Below are 27549 nucleotides of genomic sequence, written 5' to 3'. Positions count from 1 at the left end.
TACGAAGAAGGCGGGGTCTTGCATATATGGGAGGGGCAATCTCGACGGTGGGCGGGGTCTGGCGGTGATGGGTGGGGCTTGGCTATTTGAGCGGCCGCCTCTTTTTGGGAGTGGGTCTGGTTTAAAGCTGAAAAGGAGGAGCCAGTGGGGAAAGGGGCGGAACTTTGCGTGGGGACGGGAATCTTTGGAAATTGGCCGGAGGTGGGGGGGGTAGGTGTTAGAAGAAACGATCAACTTTGAAAGTGGGCCAATCCGTGACGCAAATCCTCTAGTCCCGCCTCCCAACCCCGCCCCTCACTGTCCCGCTCCTCCGCCCCTAATTGGTTCTCGTTTCTCCGCCCGCCAGACAGCTTCGCCACTCAGCAGAGGTTTTACAAAGGCGCAAGTACCCGGGTGAGGACCTGGACGCTGAAATGAACACGGCCCGGATTGGGCACCTGTGGACATCATTTGCATGGGAGGCCGGGATTGGCTGGCCTCTTGGGTGGCCTGGGCGGTGTTGGTCCCGCGCGTGACCATCCACTGCCATGGCCGGCCTGGGGGCTGCGTTCCGCCGCCTGGGCGCCTTGTCCGGAGCCGGGGCCTTAGGCTTGGCCTCCTACGGCGCGCACGGTCAGGGGGCTGGGGATGGAGCTCACACTGCGCTGGCGACGACCTTTGGCGGAAGGGGGTGGGCGTCTAGTGCAAGGGCGGGGTCTGTGGGAAGTGCCAGACAGCCTTCGGAGCCCTAACCCTTTTAAAGCCCCCCAGCCCGGTCCAGTTAGGTTCCCAGAAGTGCCCATGCGTGTTCCCACCAATCAGAACCCCCCTGGGGACATTCCTTATCTCCAGTGTCCATCTGGGTCCCTCCGGGGGTTGGGGCGGTCGAGGCCGGTGCTCGGACTGGTAACCTTTGCCTCTGCGTCCACAGGCGCCCAGTTTCCGGATGCCTACGGGAAGGAGGTGAAGTAACCGCGCTGGGGCTCCCCAGCTTCCGGGTTTCTGGGGTCGCCGCGGGAAGCAGGGGAGGGGCGGAGCGTGGGGCTCCGGAGCGCCGAGCGCGGCCAGCCTGAGCCGTGGGTGCCTGAGGGAGAGGCCAGCCGGGACTTCAGTTGGGGGCCAAACGGGATCCAGGCTCCAGAGTGGCTTAGGAAATGCACCCCCCACCCCGACCCACCTTTCTCTTTTTCTTACAGCTGTTTGACAAGGCCAACAAACACCACTTCATACACAGCCTGGCCCTGTTAGGGGTGCCCCATTGCAGAAAGCCCCTCTGGGTAATCTTACCCCCGTGCCCAGCCTTGACCGAGCCCCACCCGCTCCCTTTCGGTCTGCCCTTCTCTTACTGGCCTGTATTCTTCCTTGTGTCTCCTTCAGGCCGGGTTACTGCTAGCCTCTGGAACCACCTTATTCTGCACCAGCTTTTACTACCAGGCTCTGAGTGGAGACCCCAGCATCCAGACTTTGGCCCCTGTGGGAGGGGGCCTGCTTATCTTGGGCTGGCTTGCCTTGGCTCTTTGAGCTTCCTTGTGTTCGATTTCTGGGTACTTCTTTGAGAGTTGGAGCAGGGAAGGGATTAAAAGAAAGGCAAATAAAGAACTTGAGTCTTTGTTCATCTTGGAGGAAGAAGGGTAGGGATTGTCAACCTCTGCACTCCCTCGCTTTCCTAAGACTGAATCTTGGGTCTGGGGATTCTGTTCACTTCAGGTTAACTTGTGACGAGGTTCTTAAACCGGTGGGCATCAGAGTCATAAAGAGTGCTTGAAATAATGCAGAGTCTTACCAAAGTGCACTTAGGGGCACGGGATTCTGTATTCTAATAAGCTTATCGTGTGGTTCTGATACTCACTAGAACTTGAAGGTACTGTAGGGTACGGGAGGTGGTTTTCAGCCCTGTCAGCCCACAAATTTATTGAGCCCTCACTCTAGCAGTCAAGGCAGCACAGGAGGGAGGCCGTTAGTTGTAAAATACTTTGGGGTCCAACACAGGGACAGATCATCATGTATCGTGGGTCAGAAAATGCTTCACAGTGCTTGAGGTGATCCTTCAAAGAGCTCTGTTGTGTGGAGGAGCCCGTGAACAGAGACAGAGGTGGGGGAGGGAGGAGTAAGGGGCTCCCGGATCTTCAGTGTGGGGTGGGCGGAATTTCTGAGTTAGGCAGGAGAGTGAGAAAAGGTGGCTAGGTAGGCGGGAGCGGCACCCACAGCAGGTAGGAAGGCAGAAGAGATGTAGGGGGCCGCCAGGGCTCATTAGGTGTTCATCACGTCTCAGACACACATTACAAGGAAATTAACTCTGAACAAGACAGACGCCATCCTCTCCCCGTGGAGTTTGCCATCTAGGAGTAGAAGCGGACTTGAACAACTCAACATACGGATGTGTCGGTGCGAGCTGTGCTTTGTGCTTGAAGGAAAAGAACAGGGAGGCAGGAGGACAGTGGGGTAGTGGAGGGAGTGTTCTGTTAGATGGGAAGGCCTCACAGAGGAGGTCCCATTGAAGCAGGAGCTAACCGAGTACAAGTTTGGAGGGGAAGTGTATTCTAGGCAGAAAGAAGAGCCTTCGAAATGGACCAGAAAGGAGCAGTTCAAAATCCTCGAGGCAGGAGAAAATCAGGTGCGTTGGAGAAGGAGCAAAACCAGTGTGGCTGGTGGGTGGTGATGAGGTGCCCCAGATGCTCATGCAGGCCTTGCACGGAGGGATGAGGCACTTGGAATTCCTGTGTAACACAGGAGTAAATGGGTGAAAGGTTTAAAGTAAGAGAATGCTAGGATCTGATGTATATGTTTAGAAGACCTGGAGAAGCCATGGGAGGAAGGAAGTCAGGAGGCCCAGGTATGAGATGATGGTGGTGACTTGGCTTGGGGTGGAAGAGGGTCCAGTTCAGAATGTATTTTGAAGGTAGTGCTGCTAGGACCTGCTGATGGACCAGATGTAAGGCGTGAATGAGTGGGAGACTCCTGGTATATACACCTGGCTGGAGATGCTGTTACTCCAATGAGAAAAACAGAGAGAGGGGCAGATCAGGGGGAGGCAGGTCAGTAGGTCAGTTTTGGACGGGTTGCTTCTGAAATGCCTGGGACACCACCAAGCAGGTAGTTGGGAAGATCTGGACTCAGGTTTACTCAGCTCCCCAACTCCAGCCAGTCTTCCACCCGGTCTCTTCCCCATAAACCCCTTGGAAGGATCCCATGGATCGCTAGGACATCCTGGTTGCCTGATCCAATGGATGACTTTCAGTCTCTCTTCTTTGCGTCTGCAGCATTGGACACAGTTGGCCACACTGTCCTTGAAACACATCCTGTTGCTTCTCTGACGCCACTCCTGGTTTTCCCTCTCGCCGCGGCTGTTCTGCTGGCTTCTCCTTCAGCCACCCAGTTTAAATCCATGGTTTTCAGATTTTCATGGAAGTTAGAACTCCTATGTATGCATACTTTAACGTCAGCCTTGTCACTTTCCATTTCTGTGTATGTTTCATCAATTGCAGGTCTGTGTGGTATGTTGGAGGCGTGTGCCTAACTTTTCTAAAGGTGTGCATTCTAAAAAGTGTGGACCATTTCTCTAAATGAGAGGATTTTTAGGTGATCTTGAGCCCTGTATCTTCAATTACAATCTGAATACTTTTTTTTCAGTTAATTTTTCTTTTAACTGTAATCCGTAAGAGGAGAGAATGGCATACCATAGAGTCATGTGACTTGAACACTACCTTTCTGAATTAGTGTGATCTGAATACTTTTAAACCTAGAATCTGTCTCCCGCCCTAGTCCCTACTGAGCTCCAAAGTCCTGTAGCAGCTGCAGTGTGCCAGAATGTTCTGTGGGGACCTGAAGGACGCGGTGATGCGAAGGGGGAGGAGGTGTGTTCCAGACCAAGGTAGGAGCTTTTGAGGCAGCCCTGAAGCAGATGACAGCCCAGTGCATTTGAGACCTGAAAGAATTCCTGGTGGCCAGGGGCGCCTCGGTGACTTAAGCATCTGCCTTCAGCTCAGGTCATGATCCCGGGATCCTGGGATCGAGTCCCGCATTGGGCTCCCCGCTCAGCGGGCAGTCAGCTTCTTGTTCTCCCTCTGCCTGCAGCTCCCCCTGCTTGTTCTCTCTCTCTCTCTGTGTCAAATAAATAAAAATAAATAAATAAATAAATAAAATCTTAAAAAAGAAAAAAGAATTCCCGGTGGCTGGCTTGAAGACCAGGAGGGGGTCAGAGTGAAAAATGTGGATTCTAGGGGCCAAATGGTGGAGAGCCTTGGGCTGAGATGTTGGGCACTCTTCTGAGGGCAGTGGGGAGCCACGGAAGAATTTATATCCAGGGAGGAGGCATGATTTGAGGTGTATCAGTAGAAGATCAGGATATTTCTTCATTTTAGTGAAGACTAAAATACAACCTCAGCGGGACCCCCAGAGTGGCCCAGAGTGCCCTTTGCAGAGCAGCACTGAATCCCCAGGCTCCAAGCTCCCAGTCCAGGGCCCTTGCTGCCTTTCCATCCCTCACCCCAGGCAGCGTGTGGGGCGCAGGCAACCTCCAGGTGGAGGAGACCCCAACATCCAGAACGGCCTCCCTCCCTGTAATGTGATCCCTAATACCTTAGCTTTGACCCTGCCAGGGGGCGGGGCTCTTGGGGAACCAAGATAAGCAAGGCCTGCTTGGTAATTAGTCCTTATTATTGCTGCACATTGTGTCCAGTTCTCAAGGGTCCTACAAGGTAGCGGGAAGTGAAGCTAGCAGGGGTAAGCAACTTGTTCTGTATCATAGCCCGATGTAAGCTGGGATTCAAACTCTCTTCTGTCCAACTCCCAGAGTTCTTTCCTTCTTGTACACCGGAGACACTCAGACTTCAGCAGTGAAGACAGACCCTAGCAAAAAACAATTTGATACAATGAGATCAGTGTTACATGTAGATACTAGGGTGGGCTCCTTTTGCTTTGGGGGACTGGTAAGGCTTCTGTCCAGCTGCTGGTGAATAGCAGAATAGCAACTATTCTGGTGAATAGTTCACCAGAAGAAAACAGAACAAGTCAAGAGGGAGAGCAGGAGTTCCTGGAGCTCAGGGTGGAGTGGGCAGGCAGGAAATGACAGAACAGGAAGAACAGAGCCCGACTACGAAGGGCCTCCTGGGCCCAACCAGAGTCAGCTTTGCTTGCCCTTTCGCTCACATTCTGTATCCAAGCAAACCATCCAGGCCTGTTGGCTAAATTTGTAACCAGAATCTGACCACGTCTCACCACCTGCATTTTTACCACTCAGGCCCCTGGTGCAAGCCACCATCACATCCCACCTAGCTTTCTGCAAGAACATCATTCTGGCCTTGCCTACCTACAGCCTACTCTGGACAAAGCAGCCTGATAGGGACCCTGTATCACCGTGGTCCTCAGCCTTAGCTGCACATTAAAATCTTCAGGGAATTCTCAAAAAGTTCTACTGTCTGCACCTTACCCCGGCTATTCTTTTTTTTTTTTTTTTAAGATTTTATTTATTTNGACAGAGATAGAGACAGCCAGCGAGAGAGGGAACACAAGCAGGGGGAGTGGGAGAGGAAGAAGCAGGCTCATAGCGGAGGAGCCTGATGTGGGGCTCGATCCCATAACGCCAGGATCACGCCCTGAGCCGAAGGCAGACGCTTAACCGCTGTGCCACCCAGGCGCCCCTACCCCGGCTATTCTAATTGAGCTTTATAGGACCTGGGGCCCACGCAGAGGTATCTTGTAAAGCACCCAGATGATTCTCTCTTGTGGCCAGAGCTGAGGACCCCTGATTGAGTATGTCAGTCTCATGTCTCTGTCCAAACCCTGCAACCCTTCCCATCTCACTCAGGGTCCAATCCGATGGTCTGCAAGGCCATATGTGATCCAGGCTCCTGTGACCTCTCTCACTTCTCCCTGGCTCATTCCATGCCAGCCACTTTGGCCTCCTTTCTGGTCATTGAGCAAGTAAGACACACTTCTCCTTCTGGGCTTTGCCTTTGTCGTTTCCTCTGCCTGAAACATTCTTCACCAGAAGTCGGCCTGGCTTGATCCTTGACCTTCTTTCGGTCTTTGCCCGACTACCACCTTCTTGGCGGTAACTTCCTCGTCCACCGTCTTTCGCAGCCGCTGCCCACCGCCCTGTACCCTCCTCATCTTACTCTGTTTTTCTTCAGAGCTCCTGTCACCTTCTGTCTTCTAGTGTATTGTACATTAGCGGTCTCTTCTCTACTAGAACACAAGCCCCAGGACATCAGCAATTTTTGTTAATCTCTTTTTGTCACTGCTGTATATTCCTGGGCGCCTGGGTGGCTCAGTCGGTGAAGCGTCTGCCTTCAGCTCAGGTCATGATCCCAGGATCCTGGGATCGAGTCCCGCATGGGGCTCCCTGGTCACCGGGGAGCCTGCTTCTCCCTCTGCGTCTGTTGCTCCCCCCCTCCCTGCTCGTGCTGTCCCTCTAATAAATAATCTTAAAAAAACTAACAAAAACCTGCTGTGTATTCCTATCAAATGCTGGCTGACACAGAGTGGGTGCTCACTAAATCTCTGTTGGATAACTGAATGTTCGTATGTTTCGGTGGATGCTGGCCCAGGGCTCGGGCCATGTCCAAACTGAGGTGCTAAGGGATACCAGGGGAGAGGTCAGGCACTTGGGTCTGAAGCACGTGATGACGGAAGCTCTGGGAGCAGCTGACCAGCCCAGAGGAACATGGACATAGGGGCAAAGGAGCCCCACCCCCGAACCTGCTTCTCCCTGTCCATCTTGAGGGGTGACACCTCGGCCTGCCCAGTCACCAGACAGGGACCTGGGGTCATTCCGAACTCCTCACCTCCACATCTCAGCCCTCAAGTTCTATATTATTGTCTAAGTACCCCCAATCTGCCACTTCTGTCCGCACTGACACAGCATCCCCTCCTCCCGGCTGTCAGCGACCCAGCCCGGGGCCTCCATGGTCCACCTTGCGCTTTAAGCGGTTTTTCTAAAACACAAATTTGACCTTCTCCTTGGGTCTTAAAATCTTTCGGTGAGGGGCGCCTGGGTGGCACAGCGGTTAAGCGTCTGCCTTCGGCTCAGGGCGTGATCCCGGCGTCGTGGGATCGAGCCCCACATCAGGCTCTTCTGCTATGAGCCTGCTTCTTCCTCTCCCACTCCCCCTACTTGTTCCCTCTCTCGCTGGCTGTCTCTATCTCTGTCAAATAAATAAATAATAAAAAATCTTTAAAAAAAAAAATCTTTCGGTGGGCTCCCTGCGGTCCCTGAGGCCAGGTCCCGGCTCCTGCCAGGCCTTCCGTACACGTGGGCTGGCCTCCCTCTCTAAACTCCGCTCTTGCCGCTCGGCCTATGGGGCCCAGGGCTCAGGGCTTCCTCACACCTGCCGGCCTCTGCTCAGGACCCGGGCTTTCCTGCCTACCGCGCTGCCTCCTCTGGACCCCCTACCTCCCTGCGCGCACTCATTGCTGACACCGTTTGGCGGCCTGTCACCCACGTGGCCAGGGGTTCCTGCACGCAGTACTGTGGTTGCGAGGTGTCTGTGTGGGTGACTGCGGCGTCACGGAGAGGAGCCCGCGAGGCAGCCCCCGGGAGGCAGAAAGGGAGCCGGGGGCCAGTCCTAGAAGCCAATGAGGGAGTGTGAAGGGTGTTCCGCTGCGTCAGCGGGGCCCGAACCGCCCTTGGGAGGAGGAGCCTGGGGTCCAGCGCCGCGCAAGCTGCCCTCGCTTCCCACCCAGGGACACTGAGCCCTCCGCACCCGCAGAGCTGGCGGGGTCGCAGGGCTAGGTCTCCGCCGACGGCCCTCCCCAGGCGAGCCTTCTCCGGCCTGGGGCAGCAGAGCGGAAGAGGAGGGGGAGGCCGACCGCCCGGAGAAGACAGCGGTCCACGGTCCGCGGCCCGGCGGAGAGCCGGCCTCCTTTCTGCGCAGGCGCGCCGCCCAGAGCGGGCGGGGCGGGGCCTGGACGGGTCGAGGGGCGGGGTCAGATCCCGGGCCCGCCTCCACGAGCTCCTGTGAGCCACCGAGTGCTGGGCACCCCAGCTATTCTAGGGGCTTCAGGTGAGCGGGGGGCACCGAAGGGTCAGGAGTCCTCCCTGGAGGTCGGGCCGTTGGTCGAGCCGCGGGTCCATCTGTCCTGCCGTCTGCCCACAGCCGCCTCCGCGGAGAATGGGAGAACAAAGGGAGGGGGCGGTTCTGGGGCCCCCGAGGGAATCCAGGGTCCCAGGTACCGCCCTGCCCGCTGACACTTTCGGTTTCTCCCTGAGTCAGAGGCGCCGCCCGAGAGACCCTGGGCCGGCGCCGGGCGCAGCTGCCTCTCCGCGTTTGCCTGTCCGTCTTTGTGTCTGTCTCTGTGTCTGTCTGGCTGTGCCCGAACTTGCCTCCACCTCTAAAACTAAGCCTCCGGACACCCCGGCATCCCGCGAACTCTCGCCCCTCTCCCATGGCAGGTAAGTGGGCGCCAGGCTGAGGGTCTCCGTTATCCCCCCACGGACTTGGGAGCTGGGCGTCGAACACATCCTCCGGGAATGTGCTCCGACTGGCTGCGCGGGGCCCCTCCCTTCCTCCCGGGAGCCGCCGCCCTGCTCCCCCGCCCCATCTTTCTCAGCCTCTTCCCATCGCGTTTCCCCCGCAGCTTCGCGGCCCGTGGCCTAAGGGGAAGGGGGATGAGGCCGCGGGTCCCTTTCTAATCCACCCCTGTCCCCCCCAACAGGCTACTTGTCCCCCAAAGGGCACGCCCCTTCACCCCCACCTCCTTACCCTGTGACCGCTGGGTATCCGGAGCCGGCGCTGCATCCCGGGCCCGGGCCGGCGCCAGTGCCCGCCCACGTACCCGCCCCTGCGCCCGGCTTCTCTCTCTTCCCCTCGCCCGGTCCGGGAGCCCCGGGGCCTGGTGTCCCGTTCTTGCCATTGCCGGGGGTGCCTTCTGGCCTCGAATTCCTGGTGCAGGTGAGTGGGAGGGAGGAAGGGAAGGAGTGGCGGGCGAGGAGGGGACCCTGGCATCCAGGCCGGCCAGCTGACATCGGCGCCCACCCTACTCTCTTTGCAGATCGATCAGATCTTGATTCACCAGAAGGCTGAGCGAGTGGAAAGTGAGTGGAAGGAGGAGTAGGCTGGGGCTCGTGGAGGGGGCAGAGAGAGTGGGCTCTTGGCGGGGTGGGGTGTGTGCCCATGCCTGAGTCTCAGCGTGTCCCCCCGCCCGGCAGCGTTCCTAGGCTGGGAGACGTGTAACCGGTATGAGCTGCGTTCGGGGGCCGGACAGCCCGTGGGTCAGGCGGCCGAGGAGAGCAACTGCTGCGCGCGTCTGTGCTGCGGCGCCCGCCGGCCCCTGCGTGTCCGCGTGGTGGACGCGGGAGATCGGGAGGTGCTCCGCCTGCTCCGCCCCCTCCACTGTGGCTGTGGCTGCTGCCCCTGCGGCCTCCAGGAGGTGGGCGGGGAGGGCTGGGGCCAAGGAGGGTTTTGGGTGGGGGGCAGGCCGTCGTGGGGAGGACCACTGACAGAACGTGGCCCACTCGGAATGAGGCGCAGGCGCCGGATGTAGTGCGGCCCGGGTGGGCGTGGGCGTGGGCAGGTGGGATGGGAGGTCAGTGAGGGGAGGCAGGTGACAGCCTGACTGGTGAGAGCTTGGGCGGCGGGGCCCTGGCTCGGCAGTGACCCTGTCTGCCTCCCACTCCAGATGGAAGTCCAGGCTCCCCCTGGCACTACCATTGGCCACGTGTTACAGACCTGGCACCCCTTCCTCCCCAAGTTCTCCATCCAGGATGCGGACCGCCGCACGGTCCTGCGCGTGGTGGGGCCCTGCTGGACCTGTGGCTGTGGCACGGACACCAACTTTGAGGTACCAGGAATAGGGGGAGATTCCTGGGACTTTCATAAATCAAGATGGCAGCTTCTATGAGGCAGGAAGGCCAACACGAAGGTCAAGACCCTGAGCTCCTCAATCCAAATCCACTGTGACTCCTACCACACGGGCAGTGACCCTCCATTCAGAAAGGCACGCCCCTGTGCTCTTACGAACTGAAAGCTTGGCAAAGAGGGTTTCATCTTAAGGACCAATGCTGCTTGTTGCCCGCAGCCCTGTGTGGAAGCGTCTATGGCCAGGCCTGATTGCGGGCAAGTCCGCTGTGGGCTGGCCCCGTGTGGCTGCTACGCGTGAGTTTGTGAGCCCAGACCCGGGAGCAGGCAGCAGTTTAACTTGCCAAGATCCTGTGGCTTGCCCTGCCAACCTAGAAGTCCAAACAGCCCCTCCAGCCTGGAATCCAGGTGATAGACATCCCTGTCATCATGCATTTCTAGCATCAACCTGGAGAACCCAAGTGGTGACACTTTCAGGGTGCAGCTGGGGACGTACCTTTGTTTCTAGAAGACAGAGGCATCTCACAGACACTTAAGTTCTTTAAGGGATAATCACCAGTGCAGATAAGGGAGAAATAACAGGTAGAAGCCCGCAGACTTTCCAAGGCTTCTGATGAGGTGTCTGACCTAAGCCTACTTTTAAAAATCGAGTCACCTTGGTAGGTGGGTGGAGGTTGCATGATGGGAAGATCACGAGGCGAGCTCCGGATGGGAACGTGGAGACGGGGCCGTCACAGGGCCAGTTTCCCTTTTACATAATTATGAAGGATCTCTATGTGGGGCTGCACTTGGGACCCCAGGGTTGGCCAGGAGAGGCCCTGCCCAGCTTGAGACTGGTCCGCAGGAAGTGCCCCAGCCTGGGGGGCAGCGGGGGAAGGCGAGGGGAAGGGCATCATTCTAGCCACTGAAGATTAAGCCTAGGGAAAGGACCAGGGAATCACTGTGAATCACCACCCGCGGCAGCAAGGCCTGTTGCTGCTGGGCCCGGAGAAGCCCGTGGAAGTCCATGGTCCTCACAGGCCACTTACTGCCACCCCCACACCCCCATAGCTGGGCTTGGATCCCCTGTGGATGAAGTTTGCATGCGATGCTGGACAAGGCCCTTCCTACTTTGCAGATTAGAGAAAAGGCACCCCTTCGGGCAGCCACAGCCTTCCAGAAGCCTGGCTGGCTGATAGAGCGCAGCCTGCCCAGCCCTTCTTGACCAGGTCACTGTGTTCAGGGCACCCACTGCGCCAGCCGTGGGTGGCCAGTACTTTGGTAACCCAAACAAACCCAGCAGGCAGCCGCTCACTGAGACGAGTGCATCGCGCTTCCACGTCTCCCACTGATGCTCCATTCTCCTGGATGGCCTTTCAAGAGCAACCCATCAGAGCTCGAATTCTGATTTTTGCTATACACACGCAGCGTGACCTAGGGTGCCTCAGTTTCCCCCCATGTCACATGGAAAGCCAAGGCTGTTGGAAGGATTCCCTGAGTGGAGAGCCTGCACGGTTCCTGCGGGGTGATGGTGGGGGATCAGTCGCATCCTCCCCAGTTGGGTCCTGCCCCCCCCCACAGGTGAAGACCCCGGATGAATCCCGCAGCGTAGGCCGCATCAGCAAGCAGTGGGGGGGGCTGCTCCGAGAGGCCCTCACAGATGCGGATGACTTTGGCCTGCAGTTCCCCCTGGATCTGGACGTGCGGGTGAAGGCAGTGCTGCTGGGAGCCACATTCCTCATCGTGAGTTGGCTGCCCCGCCTGGCCTCCTGCTCAGAGAGGGTTAGGGACACGGACTTTATGGGAGCTTGCGGTGCCTGACCTGGGGTGCGAGAGCTGAGCTAGGCCCGCCCAGCCCTCTCCTGACAGTGCCCTCTCCTCAGGACTACATGTTCTTCGAGAAGCGAGGAGGCGCTGGGCCCTCGGCCATCACCAGTTAGAGGCCACCTCGGGGTGAGGAGACCATCACCTCAACCGGGATCCAAGATGGCGGCCTGTCCCAGCCCCTCCTCAGAGGCACCCCCTTCCCTTGATGTGCACTGCAGGGGAAGACAGGGATGCCTGATAGTTTAGGGGCCACAGTGCCCTACCCCTACCCTAATTCCCTGGCCTCCTTCACCTTGGACCCCAGAGAAGGGTATGTAGGAGAGCCCTTCCCTCGCGACCTCCCACCACTGGCGAGCCCCCAGCACACAGGCATATCGGCTTTCAGACTCTCCCTCCCCTCCCCTTCCTCTCCTCCCCTGTCAGGCCTCTGCTCCAGACATGGTCTGTGGAATCCAGAGCCCTGGGGTTTTCTGACAGAGCTGGGATGTGACAAGGGACGCACCACCAAAGATGGCGGGTATGACCACTCTCTCCCCACACCGGCTTGGCCAGTGAGTTCGGCCTCAGACTGTGGCCCTCTGCGGGGATCCCCGCCTCCCCGTCAACAGCCTACCCTCCGGTGCCCACTTCCTTGCCACTCGGGCCCTGCCCACAGCTAGCGCTCACTGCAGCTCCCGTGCCTTACGCCAGCACCCCATCCTCTCCCCATCCTGGGAAGGAGGCTGCATCTTTGTATGTCATATTCATATAAACTTTGTAACTTTTTGGATACTGGAAGACGTATGTAATGGGAGAGAATAGAAGAGTTGGTGCGGGAAGAAACCAAGGGAAATCGGACAGCTGGGCTGGGAGGGGGCTGGCCCGTTTCATCATCCAAGCTGCCAAGGGCCAGTGTCCTTGAGTTCAAGAGGGCAACGTCATCCTTCATCATGGCCCTGGACCGAGCCAAGGCAGTTTGGGCCACATACCCCCAATCAGTCTGGTTGCCTCTACCATCCAAGATGGCTGGTCCCACAGAGTCCGGTGTGGTAGCTGACGGCCACTCGGGATGGCTATTCCCGAGGTCCGGAATGCCCACTTGCTCATTCTCTGTAGCAAGTGGAAGCTTCCTGTGCATGTGATGTGGGGCAGCTCTGTCCCTCAAGCCCTCTTGGTTGGGAATATGGTAGGTAGACTGGACTAGATCCTTCTGTGAACCAGCCAACGGGGCTGGAGCCCTCAGAGGCCAAGGGGTACGAGGGGAGATGCTCTCAGGGCCCGGCCCCGGGCTCCTCCTGTACCTGCCAACCTGCACGATCTCTCCAGGTGGGAAACTCTGCCCTGGTAGGACCCATTCTGGTTCCGCTTAGTCCCACATGGCCAGGCCCTCAATCCAGGCTGGTATCCACGCCCAAGAGGGCAGCACTCAGGGCCGGGCCAGGACATAGCGACTGGCAGCGGAGAGGTCCCACTGGTAGTGCTCCAGGATGCGTCGGCAGTCCGCTCTGGACCGGCTACTCAGATGGAAGAGCTGGTCCACCTGCGGAGGCGGGAGGGAGGGCAGCGAGCGCTGGGGGCCAGGGCGGGAGCAGTGGGAACCCGAAAGCAGGGTCTGGCTTTACCTTGAGGTTCCGGATGGCAGAAACCACGTCTCCCCCAGTGGCCCTTAGTGCTGCCTGGCACTCCTGGTGCGTGACTCCGTGCACGCCCAGCTCCACCTGCAGGGCACAGAGCCTTGCTCAGGCCACTACCCCAGCCCGGAGCCCTCTCTGCACACTAGGCCCCTTCAGGGAGAGCTCACCTCCATAATCCTCCTCTGCAACTCGGGGTCGGGCAGGAGGCCTCCGGAGGGGACGGTGGCTTTGCTAGCTCCAGGTGCTCCTGAGGGATGACTGTGGGGGGGTTCTCTCTTGGGCCAGGGAGGCCGCTCCCTGGGGGGCTGGCCGGGCTGAGAAGGGCTGGAGGCAAAGGGAGGGCGGGATGGCAGGCCTGGGGGTCCCTGAGGCACAGCTCTGGCATGGCGAAGTTCGGGGGGGCTCGAACCACCCCCTGTGGGGCGGGGGCCCAGGGACAGGACGGACTCCAGACTCTTGGAAATGACTGTACGGTTGAGAAAAAAAGAGCTTGAAAGGAAGCCCAGACACGGGGCCCTGGCTCCTCCCCACTCTGTGTGCGGTTTTCGGGGTGACCCTCAGTTAGGGGCACAGTAAGGTGTGCCGAGCAGACACCCGAGCCCAGGCAGCGGAGGCCCCGAAGAGCCAAGGTGGCAGGAGCTGCAGGGGGAGTGGGCAGATCCTGAAGTCCAGCTATGCAAAGGTCGGGACTCGGGGCAGGGGCAGGATCGGAGGGTCGCTCTTGATCTCCTCAGAGACCCCGGAAGCCGGGTCCCCAGCCGCACCCACCTTTCATTCTCTGCAGGGGCACGTTCCTTCTCCCGGCCCGTGCTGGAGGTACATCCCGCAGCTTTGCCTTCCCTCTGTCCCTGTCGCAGAGAGTGAGCCCGTTCACGCTCCACACGCCCACCCCACCCGGTTAGCAGTGTCCCTTCCCGTGCCAGGCAGGCAGAGACCCAGAGAGGAAGGTCTAGCTGGGAGGCCAGTCCAGCCTTGCCCTGGCCCCCTCCCCAAGCCTCCCTTCCAGAGAAGCTGCTAGACTTGGTCCCCCAGCCCAGCTGCGTCCCCCCCACTCTTTTGGGTGCTCACCCATCTACGTTTCCCTGGTGTCGCTCTCCCTGGGCAGGGGAGACCCTGTGGACTGGACGGGTGGCTGGTGAGACCCCCGCGTCTGCCAGCGTCACCGCCGAGGCTGGGAAGCTGCCCACTTTGAATGTGCGGCCATTCTGGCCCTTCCAGGTTGCGGAGTCGGGGCTGTGGGAAGAGGCACTGGTGGAGGGGGTGCAGTGGGGGCTGGGCTTGGGCCCACATTCAGCTCGCGAGCTGTGTGCCACGGAGCTGCATCTGCCTGAAGGAAGCGAGGCTTTTTTCTCCCGAACACAAAAGGGCTCTATGGGCTTGGTGGCTCCAGCGGGAGGCCACAATGGTAGCAGATCTCTCCAGGCCCGGGAGAAAGAGGGGACGCAGAGGACCAGGGTTCAAGGAGCTGGGGAGCAGGAAATCGGGACCAGGGTCAGGAAGGTTGGCTGGGAGTCCTCCTCCTGGGGACATGTGGGAGGCATGAGGCTCTCACCTGCCCTCGATGATGGTGACGGGGTCGCCAGTCTGCATCCTTAGGGCGCCTGGCTCTGTCACATCCCGCACACAACGTCCCTCCGGCGGCCAGGCCTGCAGAGGGAGAAGGAAAGGGTGGCAGGGCTTGTGGCCTGAGTCCGAAGGGTAATTTCGTAGGTGCAGGGAAGAAAGGAGACTCCTCTCTGTGGATGTACCCACCAATCAAACCCATACCAGCTAAGTCCTCGGTCCTGGGCCCGGGGAGGCGGGAATTGTCCCTGTCCCCCGGTGGTGATCCAGCAGGGGAGGCAGACCTGGAGTCCATGCCAACCTGGACATAGCCCAGGGGTCAGGAAGCAACTTAGGGGGGCCCTGTCTCTACCTAGGAGAACCAAGGTGAGAGTCGCCCATGCACTGCTTTTACTCCACGCACAGCTCTGCCTCCCGGGTCCTCTGGAAATTTTCATTTCCAAGGCCCCGCTGCCTTGACCCTGAATCTGGCATCATTTCATTCTTGCTTTGTAGCCACTGTCACCTACCTGCTCTTGCCACATTCCGTGTCCTCCCTCCCATCCCTTCATGCACCACGCCAGAGTGATAGAGCATGTAAAGTTGGCTTGTGACTCCCCTGCTCAAAACCCTTCCATGGCTCCCAGGTACCCTGAGAGTAAAGACTAAGCTTCAACAACAGAGTTCAGTGATTCGGGTCATCTGACTGGTTCAATGACCTACGAGGGCTCCTCCGCTTGCTGTGTGAATTTAGGCAAACCACTTCAACCGTCAATGCCTGAACTGCCACATCAGTAAAGGCCACGAGATAGTGGCCTTTCTGGGTTGTAAGGATGAAGGAGGTGATCGTGCAGGAAGACACGTGTAAATGTCTTAGCACCATACCCTCCACAGATTGAGCGCCCTACGTTAGCTCTGGTTATCTACCTATCACTCCTTCCATATCCCTCCTGCATGCACCCCTGAGGTCCCGCAGCTGCCTTCCCTGCTTGCCGGCTGAACTGTCTTACCTCTGTCTGTAGACACCCCCAGCACCCTGCTGCTCTGTGCTCCCCCCTTTCCGGCCCAGCCCCAGCCCCCAGCCCTTGAGCCTGCATCACTGTACACCAAGCAGCCTCCCCAGGGCTCCAAGCGCCCTGCAGGTAGAGCCCAAATCTGTCCGTCTGTCCCAGACCCCAGCCCAGGAGTATCTGTTAGTCTTGTACGTGCAACCCTGGGAGAAAACGGGCAAGTGAGATGGGGTGTATGTGGGGAGGTAGGGGCTCCCACCTCTTGGAGCAGCCCCTCCAGGTAGGAAAAGCTAGGCCGGTCGGCGGGGTGGGGGGCCCAGCAGCGCAAGGCGAGGGAGTAGAGTGCCCTGGAGCAGAGGGGAGGCCGAGGCAGCCGGGCCCGGTCCTGTTCCAGCCGCTGCAGGATGAGGTACGGCGGGACCCCTGCCCAGGGCTCCTCGCCCCCGGAGAACATCTCCCACAGCGTCACCCCAAACATCCACACGTCCGACGCAGAAGAGAAGGCCCCCTGGCGCAGGCTCTCTGGCGCACACCTGCGGAAATTCAGCTGAACCTGCTGCCCGGGGCCCTCTTCCCCGCCCAGCGCGCGACTTCCGCGGCGCCGTCACCGTCCTCGGTGACCTCCCTCCCAAGCCCTTCCAGAATCCCCGTCCCGGCCTGCCTGGGAGGCGCGGCGCACCCGCACTGCCCCGAGCCAGCCGGGTGCCCTCCCCATCGGCCCCCGATCGGCGCCCCTCGTCCTCTCACCAGGCGTAGGGGATGGGGCGGGGCCCGCCCATGACGTAGCGGCCCCGGGCGCCGCGCAGCGGCCGCACCAGCCCGAAGTCGGCCACCTTGATGGTGCGCGGGGAGGCCAGCAGCAGGTTGCGCGTGGCGAGGTCTCGGTGCACCAGCCCGCGGGCCCCCAGGTATGCCATGGCCCCCGCCAGCTGCCGCAGGAAGAGGCAGAGCAGGGCCACGGGCAGCGGGGGTATCGGGGCCGGGGCGGTCAGGCGCGCGTGCAAGGATCCCAGGGGCGCCAGCTCCATCACCTGCGGGAGCGTGGCGCCCTGTGAGCAGGGGTCTGCCCGCCAGCCCCCCCGGGACGCTGGCCACCCACCCTGCCGTCGCACCCCTGCCCCAGGAGCCGCGGTCCGGGTGTGCTCACCATCTGCAGAGGCTGGCCCAGCACGAGGCCGTGCAGACGCAGCACGTGTGGGTGCTCCAAGTTCATCATGATGGACACCTCTCGAAGGAAGTCCCCCAGCTCTGTGCCCACGGGCCCTTCAGGACCCACCCGGAGGGACTTGACAGCCACTGGGACCTGGGGGGTAGGGGGAAAGGACACTATCTGGCACCCTAGGGAAACAGCTGTGCCAGGGCTGGAGCAGGGACAATGTGAAGGACAGGGGGCAGCCAGAATTTAANCCCCAGCTCTGTGCCCACGGGCCCTTCAGGACCCACCCGGAGGGACTTGACAGCCACTGGGACCTGGGGGGTGGGGGGAAAGGACACTATCTGGCACCCTAGGGAACAGCTGTGCCAGGGCTGGAGCAGGGACAACGTGAAGGACAGGGGGCAGCCAGAAGTTAAAAAGAGAAAGAAAGAAAAGAAAAGAAAAGAAAAGAAAAGAAAAGAAAAGAAAAGAAAAAGAAAGAAAGAAAGAAAAAAAGAAAGAAAGAAAGAAAGAAAGAAAAAGACCAGAGGGGCAGCTGGCCCCAGCATCCAGAATGAACTAGGCTCCCCAGATACCCACGCTCTGGCCGCTGGGCAGTGTCCACAGCCCTCGGTGCACCACTCCAAAGCAGCCGGAGCCCAGCAGCTCCCCTCTGCACACGGCACCATCCGGGATCAGACACTTGAGTCCCCCCTCCGGCTCAGGGAGGGACAGGTGGCTGTCCGAAGGTGGGGTGGTCTCCTTCTGCTCAGGGGCAAAACCCCCAAGGATCTGAAGCAGGGGTGGGAAATCAAGTGTGTAGAGCATTGTACGTGCCTCCCTGCCGCTCAGCCCACCCCATTCCCGGGCCTAAGCTGGCCCTTTAAGTCTATTGCCCCCCCACACCCCCAAATGCACACCTTGTAGACCCAGTTCTTTGACTTGAGCCCCGAACGGTGCTTCTTCAGAGCTTCGGCCAGTCTGCGCTGGGCTGGGGAAGGTCAGAATCAGGGGACGTGGGGGGCACACGATGGGCCATGGGGGCAGGGGGATGCAGAAGGATTTACAGACCAGAAGAGGGCTGGCGGGGGGGAGAAGGGGGTTAGAAAGTCCCAGTGTGGGGAAGATGAGACCAGGGGTCCCTTACCAGGCCGGCCCATGCCGATGCCGTCCAGGTCCTCGGGCCTGACGAAGTCAAAGTGCTCCGGCCGGGTAACATTAAGTTCCTCAAGGATGGGGCGGTAAAACTGGGCCAGCTGGATGTCCCGGAGCAGCCGAAGCAGCCACAGCGAGCTCGCCTCGGGGAGCATGTCTGAAGGAGCCCCCGAGGACGACGCACCCACCTCCAGACACAGAGCCCAGGGTAAGCCGCTGAGACGCCGAAACAGCAGAAACGGGGTCTCCAGCTCCACCCCCCACCCATCAGACACACTCAGATGCAGAGGGAGGGATGCATCAAAGACAGCCAAGAATCCGGCCACTCACTCAAACCCCAGGGAAAATGCTCCTGGTACCTGAGACCTACATACGGTCCTCACCTCACACCTGACTTTAGTGTTCTGCAGGCCTGAGGTATGTTCCTCTGCTCACTCTGGAGATAGGAAGCCACCTGCCCCGGTACCCCTAGGGGCACCCGGGTACCACATACCAGCCAGCGATGCCCAGATATGCTAACCCCCCACACACACACACAGGTACACTGCCTCCCACCCTCGAAACACTGCTACACACACACACTGAGACCTACAGACATGCTGCAAAAGAATCTGAGACACCCAGATCCATGGCCTTTCAAGTCCGAGACATTCCAGAAGGCTGCCACGAAACACCCAGGCTTCCTGCCACATAACCTTTCACAGTACGCCTACTTGTGACTTTCTGGTTCGCTGCCTCCGAGATATATCGCCCTACGTGTGTGAGACATCAAGGTCCACAGGAACACACGCCACACCTGAACTACGCAGGCATACCACCCCTCAGCACGGAGACGCCAGGCTCACAGCCTTTTCCGCGCCCCAGGCGGCGACGCTTGAAATCACATCGGGCATTTGTGATCAGCGGGTAAGTGCAGGCTGAGCTAAGCTCAGGTAAGGCCTACAGGGCCAGGTGCTACCAGGAGCACAGTCCCTTCCACACCCACCTGCGCTCAGCTCCAGGGACAGAAGCCCTGCCCGCACGCCTGAGTCACTCAATCTAACTTGACTCCCAGGCAACTCCACCAATCTTTGTTAACTAGGGCCGGGTGCTCTGGGCGCCGGCTGCTTGCACCACACTCTCCCTTATACGCACCTGGACCCCACCCCACCCCCACTTTAGTTACACCCGGAGGAAGGGCTGGACTAGGGATCGGGCGCGGGGGAGGAGGGAGGCCAGGACCCAGGGAGACCCGGGATCGCCTGCAAGGTGAGGAGGCGAAAGCACGCGAAGGGGGACGGGAGGAAAGGCGGCCGCAGAAGGAAAGGGGCGGCGGAGGGAGAGGGCGGGGAGGCGAAGAGGGCACCCGCGGACGCACCTCAAGCGACGGCTGCTCCGCCAGCCCCAGCCCCCGGCGTCCCCGCTCCGGGGACCCTCACCTGGCGAAGGCGGAAACGGCGGCTTTTTTTTTTTTTCCTTTGCCCCCCCCCCGCCCCCGACCCGGGACGGCCGGCGGGCTCTCTCCTCCGCCTAGCCAGACCCCGAGAAACCCTTCTCCAGTCTTTTCCCTCTCTCCTCCTCCGCACCCCTTTCCCGCCTCATTCAAAGACCTTTTTATCCCTCTCAGACTTGCTCCTGGGGGACCTGTCCCCCATGCCCCTCTCCCCAAATCTTTCACCTCTCCCGGCCAGAAACCCACCCCTTACACGAATAAGAACCAGATGGAGAAATTCGGTCCAGGCCCTGGGAATATAAGGCCGAACAGGACATCGTCCCTCACCCCTAGCAGGGGCGAGAGCGTCCCTAGCCCTCCTGTGGAGGGAGGCAGGGTGGCACAGGGCGCTTTGGAACGGAGCTAGGGCAGAGAGGTGTTGCTGGTGCGGGAAGTCGGCCCCCAGCCTACACGGAGTCTAAGATTGGAGCCATTGTCTGTGTCCCAGCTCTGAACGTCGCTCCAGTGTGCCACCCCAGAAAGCGACCCTTTGGGGAGCTCCCTAGGGTAGAATATGTGGGAGGTCTTGTGTGTGGCTGGGCTTCTAACCCCCATCCCAGCTTGGTACCTGCTCTCAGTGGTCAAGGGCACTCCTCCCCATCACTGGCGTTTAACTGGCCTCATTCTGGTTCAACCCTCCTTCCCCCATGTAGTCTCTGCACACCGGCTACCTGGATGGTGGCCACAGGACAAAGTCTAGAACCTTGGAGAAGGCTCTGAGGAGGAATATCCCTCTCCCTTTCCCTCAGGGGTCCTGGGGAGGAAGTCACGAGTCTCAGGACATCTGGCCTGTCTCCTTCTGTCCCAGGGATGGATGTGTGAGCTGTCCGCAGAGCCCGTTGGAGGGAAAAGCCTACCCCATCTTGGTAAGCACACAGGATATTCCAGCACTGATGGGAAAATTGTCGTAGTTCACAGTTCAACCTGTTTGGTTTCCTTGCCTTCTGTTGCCCTCTAAGGAGGCCAGCTCATCACACCATAACTGCTCCCTCCACATCCGACGTACCTAACATACTGTGGGGTCCACATGGTACGGACTGGATCTGTCTTGTTCATCCTTGTGTTCTTTCTTTCCTTTTTTTTTTTTTTAAAAGATTTTATTTATTTATTAGAGAGAGAGATCACACAAGCAGGGGGAGGGGGAGAGGGAGAAGCAGGCTCTCCGCTGAGCAGGGAGCCAGACACAGGGCTTGATCCCAGGACCACAGGAGCATGACCTGAGCCAAAGGCAGACGCCCAACCACTGAGCCACCCAGGCGCCCCTCATCCTTGTGTCCTCAGTACCTGGGACAGTGTAGGCATGTGATAGGTACGTGCGTACTGTTTGTGAAGTCTGCTCTGTCTGTCATTCCTCTGTCGGGGATCTGTCCTTTCTCCCTGCTTTTAAGACATCATTGGCATTTTGTAGTTCCGTTACAAAGTATCTAGGTATGGATTCTTTTTTACTCATTCTGATTAGTGTATTGTATTTCCTGTATCTATGAATTCATATCTTTCATCGGTTTTGGAAAATTCTCAGCTACTATCTCCTCAAATATTTTGTTTCCTCCATTCTTTGGTTCTCCCTTTTGGGGACTCTGGTTAGAAGTATGCTAGACCTGGGGCGCCCGGGTGGTTCAGTCGTTAAGCGTCTGCCTTCAGCTCAGGGCGTGATCCCGGGGTCCTGGGATCGAGCCCCACATCAGGTTCCTCCGCTGGGAGCCTGCTTCTTCCTCTCCCACTCCCCCTGCTTGTGTTCCCTCTCTCGCTGGCTGTCTCTCTCTCTGTCAAATAAATAAATAAAATCTTTAAAAAAAAAAGTATGCTAGACCTTTTCACTCTGTCCTCCATGTCCTTGAAACTCTCTTCTATATCTTTCAATCTTTGTGTCAGTGTGACAATCCAGGTAATCTCCTTAGGTCCGTCTTCCAGTTCACCAATTCTCTCTTTGGTTATGTTTGTTGTGCTGTTTAATCCATACTCTGGGGGGGTTTTGTCATTGTTATATTCAATGAACATTCATATACTTTGTATGCTGACAGTACTTTATTGAAGTATAACTTACATTCAGGAACATGCCCAGATTTGACTGTATAACTCAATGCACTTTTTTTTTTTTAAAGATTTTTATTTATTTAAGAGAGAGAGAGAGAAAGCATGAGCAGGGGGACAGGAAGGGGCAGAGGGACAAGCAGAGTCCCAATTAGGCATGAAGCCCTGACACAGAGCCCAATCCCAAGACCCCAAGGCCATGATCTGAGCTGAAGTCAGACACCTAACTGACTGAGCCACCCAGGGCCCCAGGTCAATGCATTTCAACCACTGTATGTGTGTATTTATGCAGATAAAGACCCAGAACATTTCAACCATTCCAGAAACTTGCCTTTTGTCTATTTTCAGTCAATTCCATTGTCCCGAGGCAATGACTATTCTGATTTCTAAAACCCATAGATCACTTTTGCATGCTCCCAACCTTCTTATCCATGGAGTCACATACTGTAATTGCATTTGGCTTCTTGGAATCAACATGTTTTTGAGATTCGTCTTGGTGTTGTCCAAGTTCTTGGTGGGAATCACATGGTTCCATGAGCTTCTTTGGGAAAGAGCACGTGACACTTGATTTTTTCTCTGAATGTCCGGTGTCTTCACAGATCTGGGAGCACTAGAGGTCCTCCGGGAGTGGGACACATAGATGTAGAGGATAGGCAGGTATACGAAGGGAGCTGCAGCCAGAGGGGTTGGCAGAAGCCGGGCCAGGAGTCAGTCCATCCTTCAGCAAGCTTTCGCTGTGCCAGGTTCTGGGGCCCAGGCGAACAAATAGACATGATCCCTGGCCTGGCTGGATTCATTCTATAGGGCCTTGGAGAACATGGGCAGGAGCTTGGGGCTGACCTGAGGGCTCTGATAACCACTGAAAGGTTTTAGCAGAGGAGAGACATGAGCAGCTGGGAAAAGGGGAGGGAGGAAGAGCAGGGCGCTCAGGGAAGAAGCTCTTCCCCTCGGCTCAGGGGCGAGAGGCTGGCCCTGCATAGGCCTTGGCAATGGAATGGAGAAGAGGTGAAGATTATCAACTGGACTCTAGGCCTAGGTCCTCTATGCTCCAGCAGGAAACCAGACACAGAGGCTCAGCCCCACTTTTGTCTTTAGCCTGGAAAAAACCCAGGGTATCAGAGGCCACTGTATCCCTCCCCTTCTCCCTATCCCTTTCTTACTTCTGAAGTTAAGCTTCTCTCATCCCACCTGTGTGGGGAAGCACTGCCCGACCACCCTCGGGGAGCATCCCTTCCAAGCTGAGATGGGGCGTCCTGCTAAACCCGGAGGCACAGATCGGGCACCAGTCCCACTCTGTCTGCCTTTCCCCAACCCCGGCCCTGCCCTGCGGGCTCTGAATCCGAGAAGGATGAACACATTCACACCGCCAGCCAAGTCTTTCCCCAGAGGGCTGGGAACCAGAAGGGTAAGCAGGGAGGCCCCCTGGAATCTTCCCCACCTACTGGCTTGGGTTTGGGTGGGGGAAGGGCCCATCGCTCTGCAGAAAACTCTCCTCTCCTATTGGGAGCCATCAGAGTGCCCCCTTAGCACCTCCCTTCCTGCTCTGATGGCTGAAATCATGGGGCTGTTCCCTGCCATCTTACCTATGCCAACCTTTCACCAGGGGAAAGTACCTCTCTCTCTGCTCGGGCTGTGTGTGGCTGTTCCCTATGCTTGGAAGTCCTCCCGCCCTGATCCCGATCTGGCTAAGTGCAGGAAGCCTATCCCTCCCTGGTCAGGTCCCTTGCCCGGAACCCTAAGACCCCTGCACCTTCCCGTCATTGCTCTTCTCACCTTGCCAGTAACTTGCCTGTCTCCCCTGCTCCATTCCAAGCTCCAGGCAGAAAAAGACTTGATCTTTCCTGGGTATTGCTGTGTCTCTCCTGCCCAGTCTAGTGCCTGGCTCATGGGATAAGTGTTGAACAGATGGGTGAGACAGTGTCATCTGGGTAGGGTGAAGCCAAGGAGACTTTTGACACCAGGAGCTCCTTTGCGGGGAGTGCTGCCCAGAGGAGTGGCTGAACCCCCCATGAGCACTCTCTGGTGAACCCGTCTGTGCCCCTTCCCTGTTTGGCTCCACGTGGTTGGCTCTTCCTAGACCCTGGGGTGAACCCCTCCCGTTCCATCACCCCATCTCCATCCCCCAGCTCCTGGGGTCCCATCCTTTCCCCGTGTTGATTTGCCTCGCTAGTTTTTACTCACTAGCCCACCATGCTGTATGTATCTGCTGGTTTGCTTTCTGAAGTGGAAACGACCCTAAATCCCACCCCACCCCCCAGTTCCTTCAGGCTCACTGAGGAGCCCAGGGCCTTTGCGGCACGGTGGCTTAGAGCCCACCTCCGGGGTCGGACTGCCTGAGGTGGAACCCCCATTCTATCACTTGCCATCCTGTGACTCTGAGCAAGTGACTCCCCATCTCTGGGCCCCTGTGTCCTCCTCTTCAAGATGCTTCTATTAGGAGCATTTATCTGTGGTGTCGTTGGAGAATGAAGTGTGTCGCCGTGTGTGGTAGCCAGCGGGGAGGCCGGTGAAGTCCCTGCTCAGCGCGAGCACCTTCAGACACAGTGCCTTCCCCTGGGGACAGGGCTGGTCTGGGTCATCAGAGGGATATTGCAGAAACGACGGTGTGTGATTCCGAGAGAGCTCGTCCAAGACAGCCTGGCTTCTGCCTTCCTCTCTTGAACCCCCCGCTCTGGGGAAGCCCAGCCACTGGGTCATGAGGACACTCAAGGGGTCCTATGGAGAGGCTCCCCACACCACGGGACAGAGGTCTCTTGCCAACAGCCAACACCTACCTGCCAGGCACTCGAGTGAGCCATCCTGGAAGATGGCCCTCCAGCCCCGGTCAGACCTCAGATCTCTGCGACCCCGACTGACATCTGGATGGCACCCTCGTGGGAAACCGTGAGCCAGAACCACCCAGTTAAGCTGCTCCTGAATTTCGCATCCACAGAGACTCTGAGATCATGTTTATTGTTTCAGACGATTAAGCTTTGGAATAATTTGTTACACGGCTGTACATACAGGTGCATGAAAAGCTTGGAATCACGCCTGACTGAGTCTGAGGCTGGTGACTGACACGTAGCTGGGAAGAACACGGCCAGTGATGCCGTGAACGCGGGGCCCTTCGGCGCCAAGTCCTAGGCTCCTCTACCTGCCTGCTGTTCCAGTGACCTACCGCCGGGTAGCAAGACCTAGCGGCATAGACCGGCCGTGTGATCATGCTCCGGCGTTGGAGAATCTGCAGTTCCACCAGGACAAAGTGGGGGTAGATTTTCTCTGCTTGACCGGGTCTGAAGCTGGGTTGACAGCTGGGGGCTATATTATTGCTCATGTGGGGACAGTCGATGCTGCCCTCTGACCGAGCCCCTCAGTGTGGACTCTCCAGGTAGCCTGGGCCTCCTCACAGCATGGCGACTGGGCTTCGGAGGGGATGTCCCAGGAAGCAGAGGGCAGAAGTCGCCAGCTTCTCTAGGACGTGGCGCAGGAAGTGGACCAGTGTCACTCCTGCCATATTCAGTTGGTCAGCCAGCAATAGAGGGAGGCACGCATAGACCCGACCTCTTGACAGGAGACATGTCAAGGAATTTAGGAGCCATTGTTTAAAACTGCCAGACCCCCCGTAGCCTCTCCTGTTGGGTGAGGGGCTCAGGAAAGAGACACAAACTCCACAGCGTGCTCAAGAAGAGCTCACGTGGGGAGCGTGCGTCACAGAGCGCCAGCGACGGGGACATAGTTGTCAGGGACGATTCCTGGGGTCACCCTGTGCCAGCCTCTGGGGGAGCGAAGACAAGACCTTAGGGAGTGGCTTTAGAGGGGGGTGCACGGTCTAGAGCGAAGATTTTTAAAAGATTTTATTTATTTATTTATTTGACAGAGAGAGCAAGTGAGCACAAGCAGCGGGAGGGGGAAGCAGACTTCCCGCTGAGCAGGGGGCCTGATGCAGGACTAGACCCTAGGACCCTGGGATCACGACCTGAGCTGAAGGTGGACGCCTAACTGACTGAGCCTCCCAGGCCCCCCTAGAGGGAAGATTTTAAAAGAAACACCACCAACCTGATGTAACAGATGGCACATGAGAGACGTCTAGGGAAGGGACACTCCTCTCTGCCTCAGGAGCTCAGAGCAGGCTTCTCGGAAGAGGTGACATCGGAGCCGAGGGAGAAGGGCATCGGGGTATGCGAACAAGGCAAAGGCAAGGAGCCAGGAGCAAACACAGGGTTTGGGCAGCTACGAGTGATTCAGTGTGGCTGTGGGGTGGGCAGAGCTGAGACACAAAGCCCCAGGGACAATGGGGCCGGGTTCCAGCAAGGATCACAAGGGAGGATAACTTATGGATGGGAAATACGCGTGCGGCATGAGAGCAAGGGCAAGTCCAGCAGACTTTTGGCCTTGCCGAGACGCCGAGGAGGAGGGAGGGTCGGGGAGGGAAGTGGGTTTGGACACAGAGACTCTGAGAGGCTCGTGGGGCATTTGGGTGGAGATCCCACTTAGAGCTGTGTTGGGTCGGCTCTGGGATGAAGACCCCATAAGACGTGGGGAGCTGCGGATGGACAGCCTTGAATGTCAGGCTCAACGGCCAGGTCTATGTGCCATGGTCACATTCCATAGGAAGAGCCCCGGAAGGGCTTTAAGCAAGAGATGGGACCGGCTCATGCTTCATGAGGGCCCAGTCCATGCTGGGCACCGTCCCAAGCATCGTCCATGAACTTATATGGACCTCGCAGTAATCCCGTGAGGTCCGTGCTGCCACACTTCACCGAGGGTGAGAGATCACCGATGGTAATGTGGAACATTATGCCGGGACACGTCTCCGACTTAAGGGGGCTTCTTCAGAGCTGTTAAGAGGTAAACAGAATTAAAAAAAAAAAAGCCATTGAATCAATGAATTACATGATTTGCATTTCAAATACGAGGAAAAAGGAATGGAGCCCTCATAGTAACTTGCCCCAGTGAGACACAGGGCCAGGATCTGAAATCCCAGCAGCCCGACTCCTCTGAACCATCATTTGACGCCGGACAGGAGGTCGTCCGCAGTGTGGAATTTCGCGAAGACCGGTGTGGCCCAGGAGGGTGTGGCGGAGGAGAGGGGACTGGACAGTCCGATGGCACCGTTGGGAGACTGGGGTCTGTAGTCAGAGGGCTACAGGACAGGAGGAGGGCTCAGGTAGGCTGGAGGTCCTTCAAGAAGGGGCACAAAGGTTGACCCACTGGGCGTCGGGTGTGAAAACAAGGACAACTCCAACATATTGGGCCTGGAAAGAGGGTACAGTGTAGGGGGGGCAGGAGGCAGCTGCTGCAGGTGGGAGGGGAGCCGTGGGGCCTGGGCCTCCATGGCCGTGGCTTCTCCCCCCAGCCTGGGGAGTACAGCTGCCTGCTGGGCGCTCACTAGGCCTGTCAAATGAATGGATCAGTGAGTTGTCGTCTGACCTTGGGCAAGTTGTGCGAGCTTGATAGATGGTCTCTGGGTCTCTCTCTCTCTCTCTTTGAGTGTAAAACGAACAGACTGGACTAGAATGTGTACAATAAAATGGAAGGTACTTTCCTAGAAGGGGTAGGCGTTCCTCTCTCCATCCCCAGGACCTTTATGGGCACCCGAAAACAGTGGTTCTGGTCCTGGCTGGCTGGCTGTAAGTTAGATGAACTGAGGCCCCATTTGACACCACCAAATTCAGAATCTCTGGATATAAGGCCCAGGGATGGATAGTTGGTGGGTTCTTTTTTTTTGAAAGATTTTATTTATTTGAGAGAGAGAGTGATAGCATGAATGGTGGGGAGGGGCAAAGGGAGAGGGAGAAGCAGGCTCTCTGCTGAGCAGGGAGCCTGACACGGGGCTTGATCTCAGGGCCCTGAGATCATGACCAGAGTCAGATGCTCAGCCGACTGAGCCACCCAGGCGCCCCGGGATGGATATTTTTTGAAGCTGCCCACATGACTGCGATGTGAAGCTGGATGAGACCTTTTGCCCCGAAGCCTCTAGGTACCCAGTTTGAAAACCACTAGGCTAGGTGCAGGCCAGGATCCCTTCAGG

General features: G+C 58.0%; 3 protein-coding genes and 1 long non-coding RNA gene across 10 annotated transcripts; 3 read left to right on the top strand and 1 right to left on the bottom strand.

The window, feature by feature from the left end:
* Positions 1 to 151: 151 nt before the first annotated feature.
* Positions 152 to 1605, top strand: TMEM256 (transmembrane protein 256). Its single transcript, XM_002924423.4, has 4 exons — positions 152 to 612; positions 911 to 942; positions 1176 to 1256; positions 1357 to 1605. The coding sequence occupies exons 1-4, from the start codon at positions 528 to 530 to the stop codon at positions 1498 to 1500; spliced, it is 342 nt and encodes a 113-aa protein (XP_002924469.1). The 5' UTR covers positions 152 to 527; the 3' UTR covers positions 1501 to 1605.
* A 6034-nt stretch (positions 1606 to 7639) lies between these two features.
* PLSCR3 (phospholipid scramblase 3) lies at positions 7640 to 12351 on the top strand. Of its 5 annotated transcripts, XM_019805105.2 has the most exons (9): positions 7640 to 7982; positions 8193 to 8371; positions 8635 to 8870; positions 8971 to 9013; positions 9128 to 9348; positions 9598 to 9759; positions 11337 to 11498; positions 11639 to 11708; positions 12006 to 12351. In XM_019805105.2, exons 2-8 carry the CDS (start codon positions 8365 to 8367, stop codon positions 11693 to 11695), a joined length of 888 nt encoding a protein of 295 aa, XP_019660664.2. In that variant the 5' UTR covers positions 7640 to 7982; positions 8193 to 8364; the 3' UTR covers positions 11696 to 11708; positions 12006 to 12351. The 5 variants fall into 5 exon arrangements, with proteins under 5 accessions (XP_019660664.2, XP_034503037.1, XP_019660662.2 ...); XM_034647146.1 differs by having other exon boundaries at positions 9670 to 9759; positions 11639 to 12351; XM_019805103.2 differs by having other exon boundaries at positions 11639 to 12351.
* On the bottom strand, positions 12344 to 19473 carry TNK1 (tyrosine kinase non receptor 1). 3 transcript variants are annotated; one of them, XM_034647134.1, is made up of 13 exons: positions 19395 to 19473; positions 18030 to 18225; positions 17803 to 17873; positions 17483 to 17674; positions 16895 to 17050; positions 16495 to 16778; positions 16007 to 16280; positions 14748 to 14842; positions 14264 to 14428; positions 13964 to 14043; positions 13363 to 13661; positions 13184 to 13279; positions 12344 to 13101 (listed from the first exon to the last, which is right to left on the bottom strand). In XM_034647134.1, the coding sequence occupies exons 2-13, from the start codon at positions 18190 to 18192 to the stop codon at positions 12988 to 12990; spliced, it is 1989 nt and encodes a 662-aa protein (XP_034503025.1). In that variant the 5' UTR covers positions 18193 to 18225; positions 19395 to 19473; the 3' UTR covers positions 12344 to 12987. The 3 variants fall into 3 exon arrangements, with proteins under 3 accessions (XP_034503025.1, XP_034503027.1, XP_034503026.1); XM_034647136.1 differs by having other exon boundaries at positions 13363 to 13519; XM_034647135.1 differs by having other exon boundaries at positions 19456 to 19473.
* Positions 18607 to 26987, top strand: LOC117796961. Its single transcript, XR_004621758.1, has 3 exons — positions 18607 to 18943; positions 20258 to 20374; positions 24545 to 26987. It is a non-coding gene; the product is annotated as an uncharacterized LOC117796961 (long non-coding RNA).
* The last annotated feature ends 562 nt before the right edge of the window (positions 26988 to 27549 follow it).

Source organism: Ailuropoda melanoleuca, chromosome 17 (genome assembly GCF_002007445.2).
Source record: "Ailuropoda melanoleuca isolate Jingjing chromosome 17, ASM200744v2, whole genome shotgun sequence".
Classification (NCBI taxonomy): domain Eukaryota; kingdom Metazoa; phylum Chordata; class Mammalia; order Carnivora; family Ursidae; genus Ailuropoda; species Ailuropoda melanoleuca.
This window is presented reverse-complemented; position numbering and strand designations above follow the sequence as displayed.

Coding starts and splice junctions, on each gene's coding strand:
- TMEM256 (XM_002924423.4), top strand. CDS start 528: ATGGCCGGCCTGGGGGCTGCGTTCCGCCGCCTGGGCGCCTTGTCCGGA. Junction 943..1,175: donor CGGATGCCTACGGGAAGGAG/GTGAAGTAACCG, acceptor TTTTTCTTACAG/CTGTTTGACAAGGCCAACAA. Junction 1,257..1,356: donor ATTGCAGAAAGCCCCTCTGG/GTAATCTTACCC, acceptor TGTCTCCTTCAG/GCCGGGTTACTGCTAGCCTC.
- PLSCR3 (XM_019805105.2), top strand. Junction 9,760..11,336: donor GCACGGACACCAACTTTGAG/GTACCAGGAATA, acceptor CCCCCCCCACAG/GTGAAGACCCCGGATGAATC. Junction 11,499..11,638: donor TGGGAGCCACATTCCTCATC/GTGAGTTGGCTG, acceptor CCCTCTCCTCAG/GACTACATGTTCTTCGAGAA.
- TNK1 (XM_034647134.1), bottom strand. CDS start 18,192: ATGCTCCCCGAGGCGAGCTCGCTGTGGCTGCTTCGGCTGCTCCGGGAC. Junction 17,874..18,029: donor CATCGGCATGGGCCGGCCTG/GTAAGGGACCCC, acceptor GACCTTCCCCAG/CCCAGCGCAGACTGGCCGAA. Junction 17,675..17,802: donor CAAAGAACTGGGTCTACAAG/GTGTGCATTTGG, acceptor CCCCTGCTTCAG/ATCCTTGGGGGTTTTGCCCC.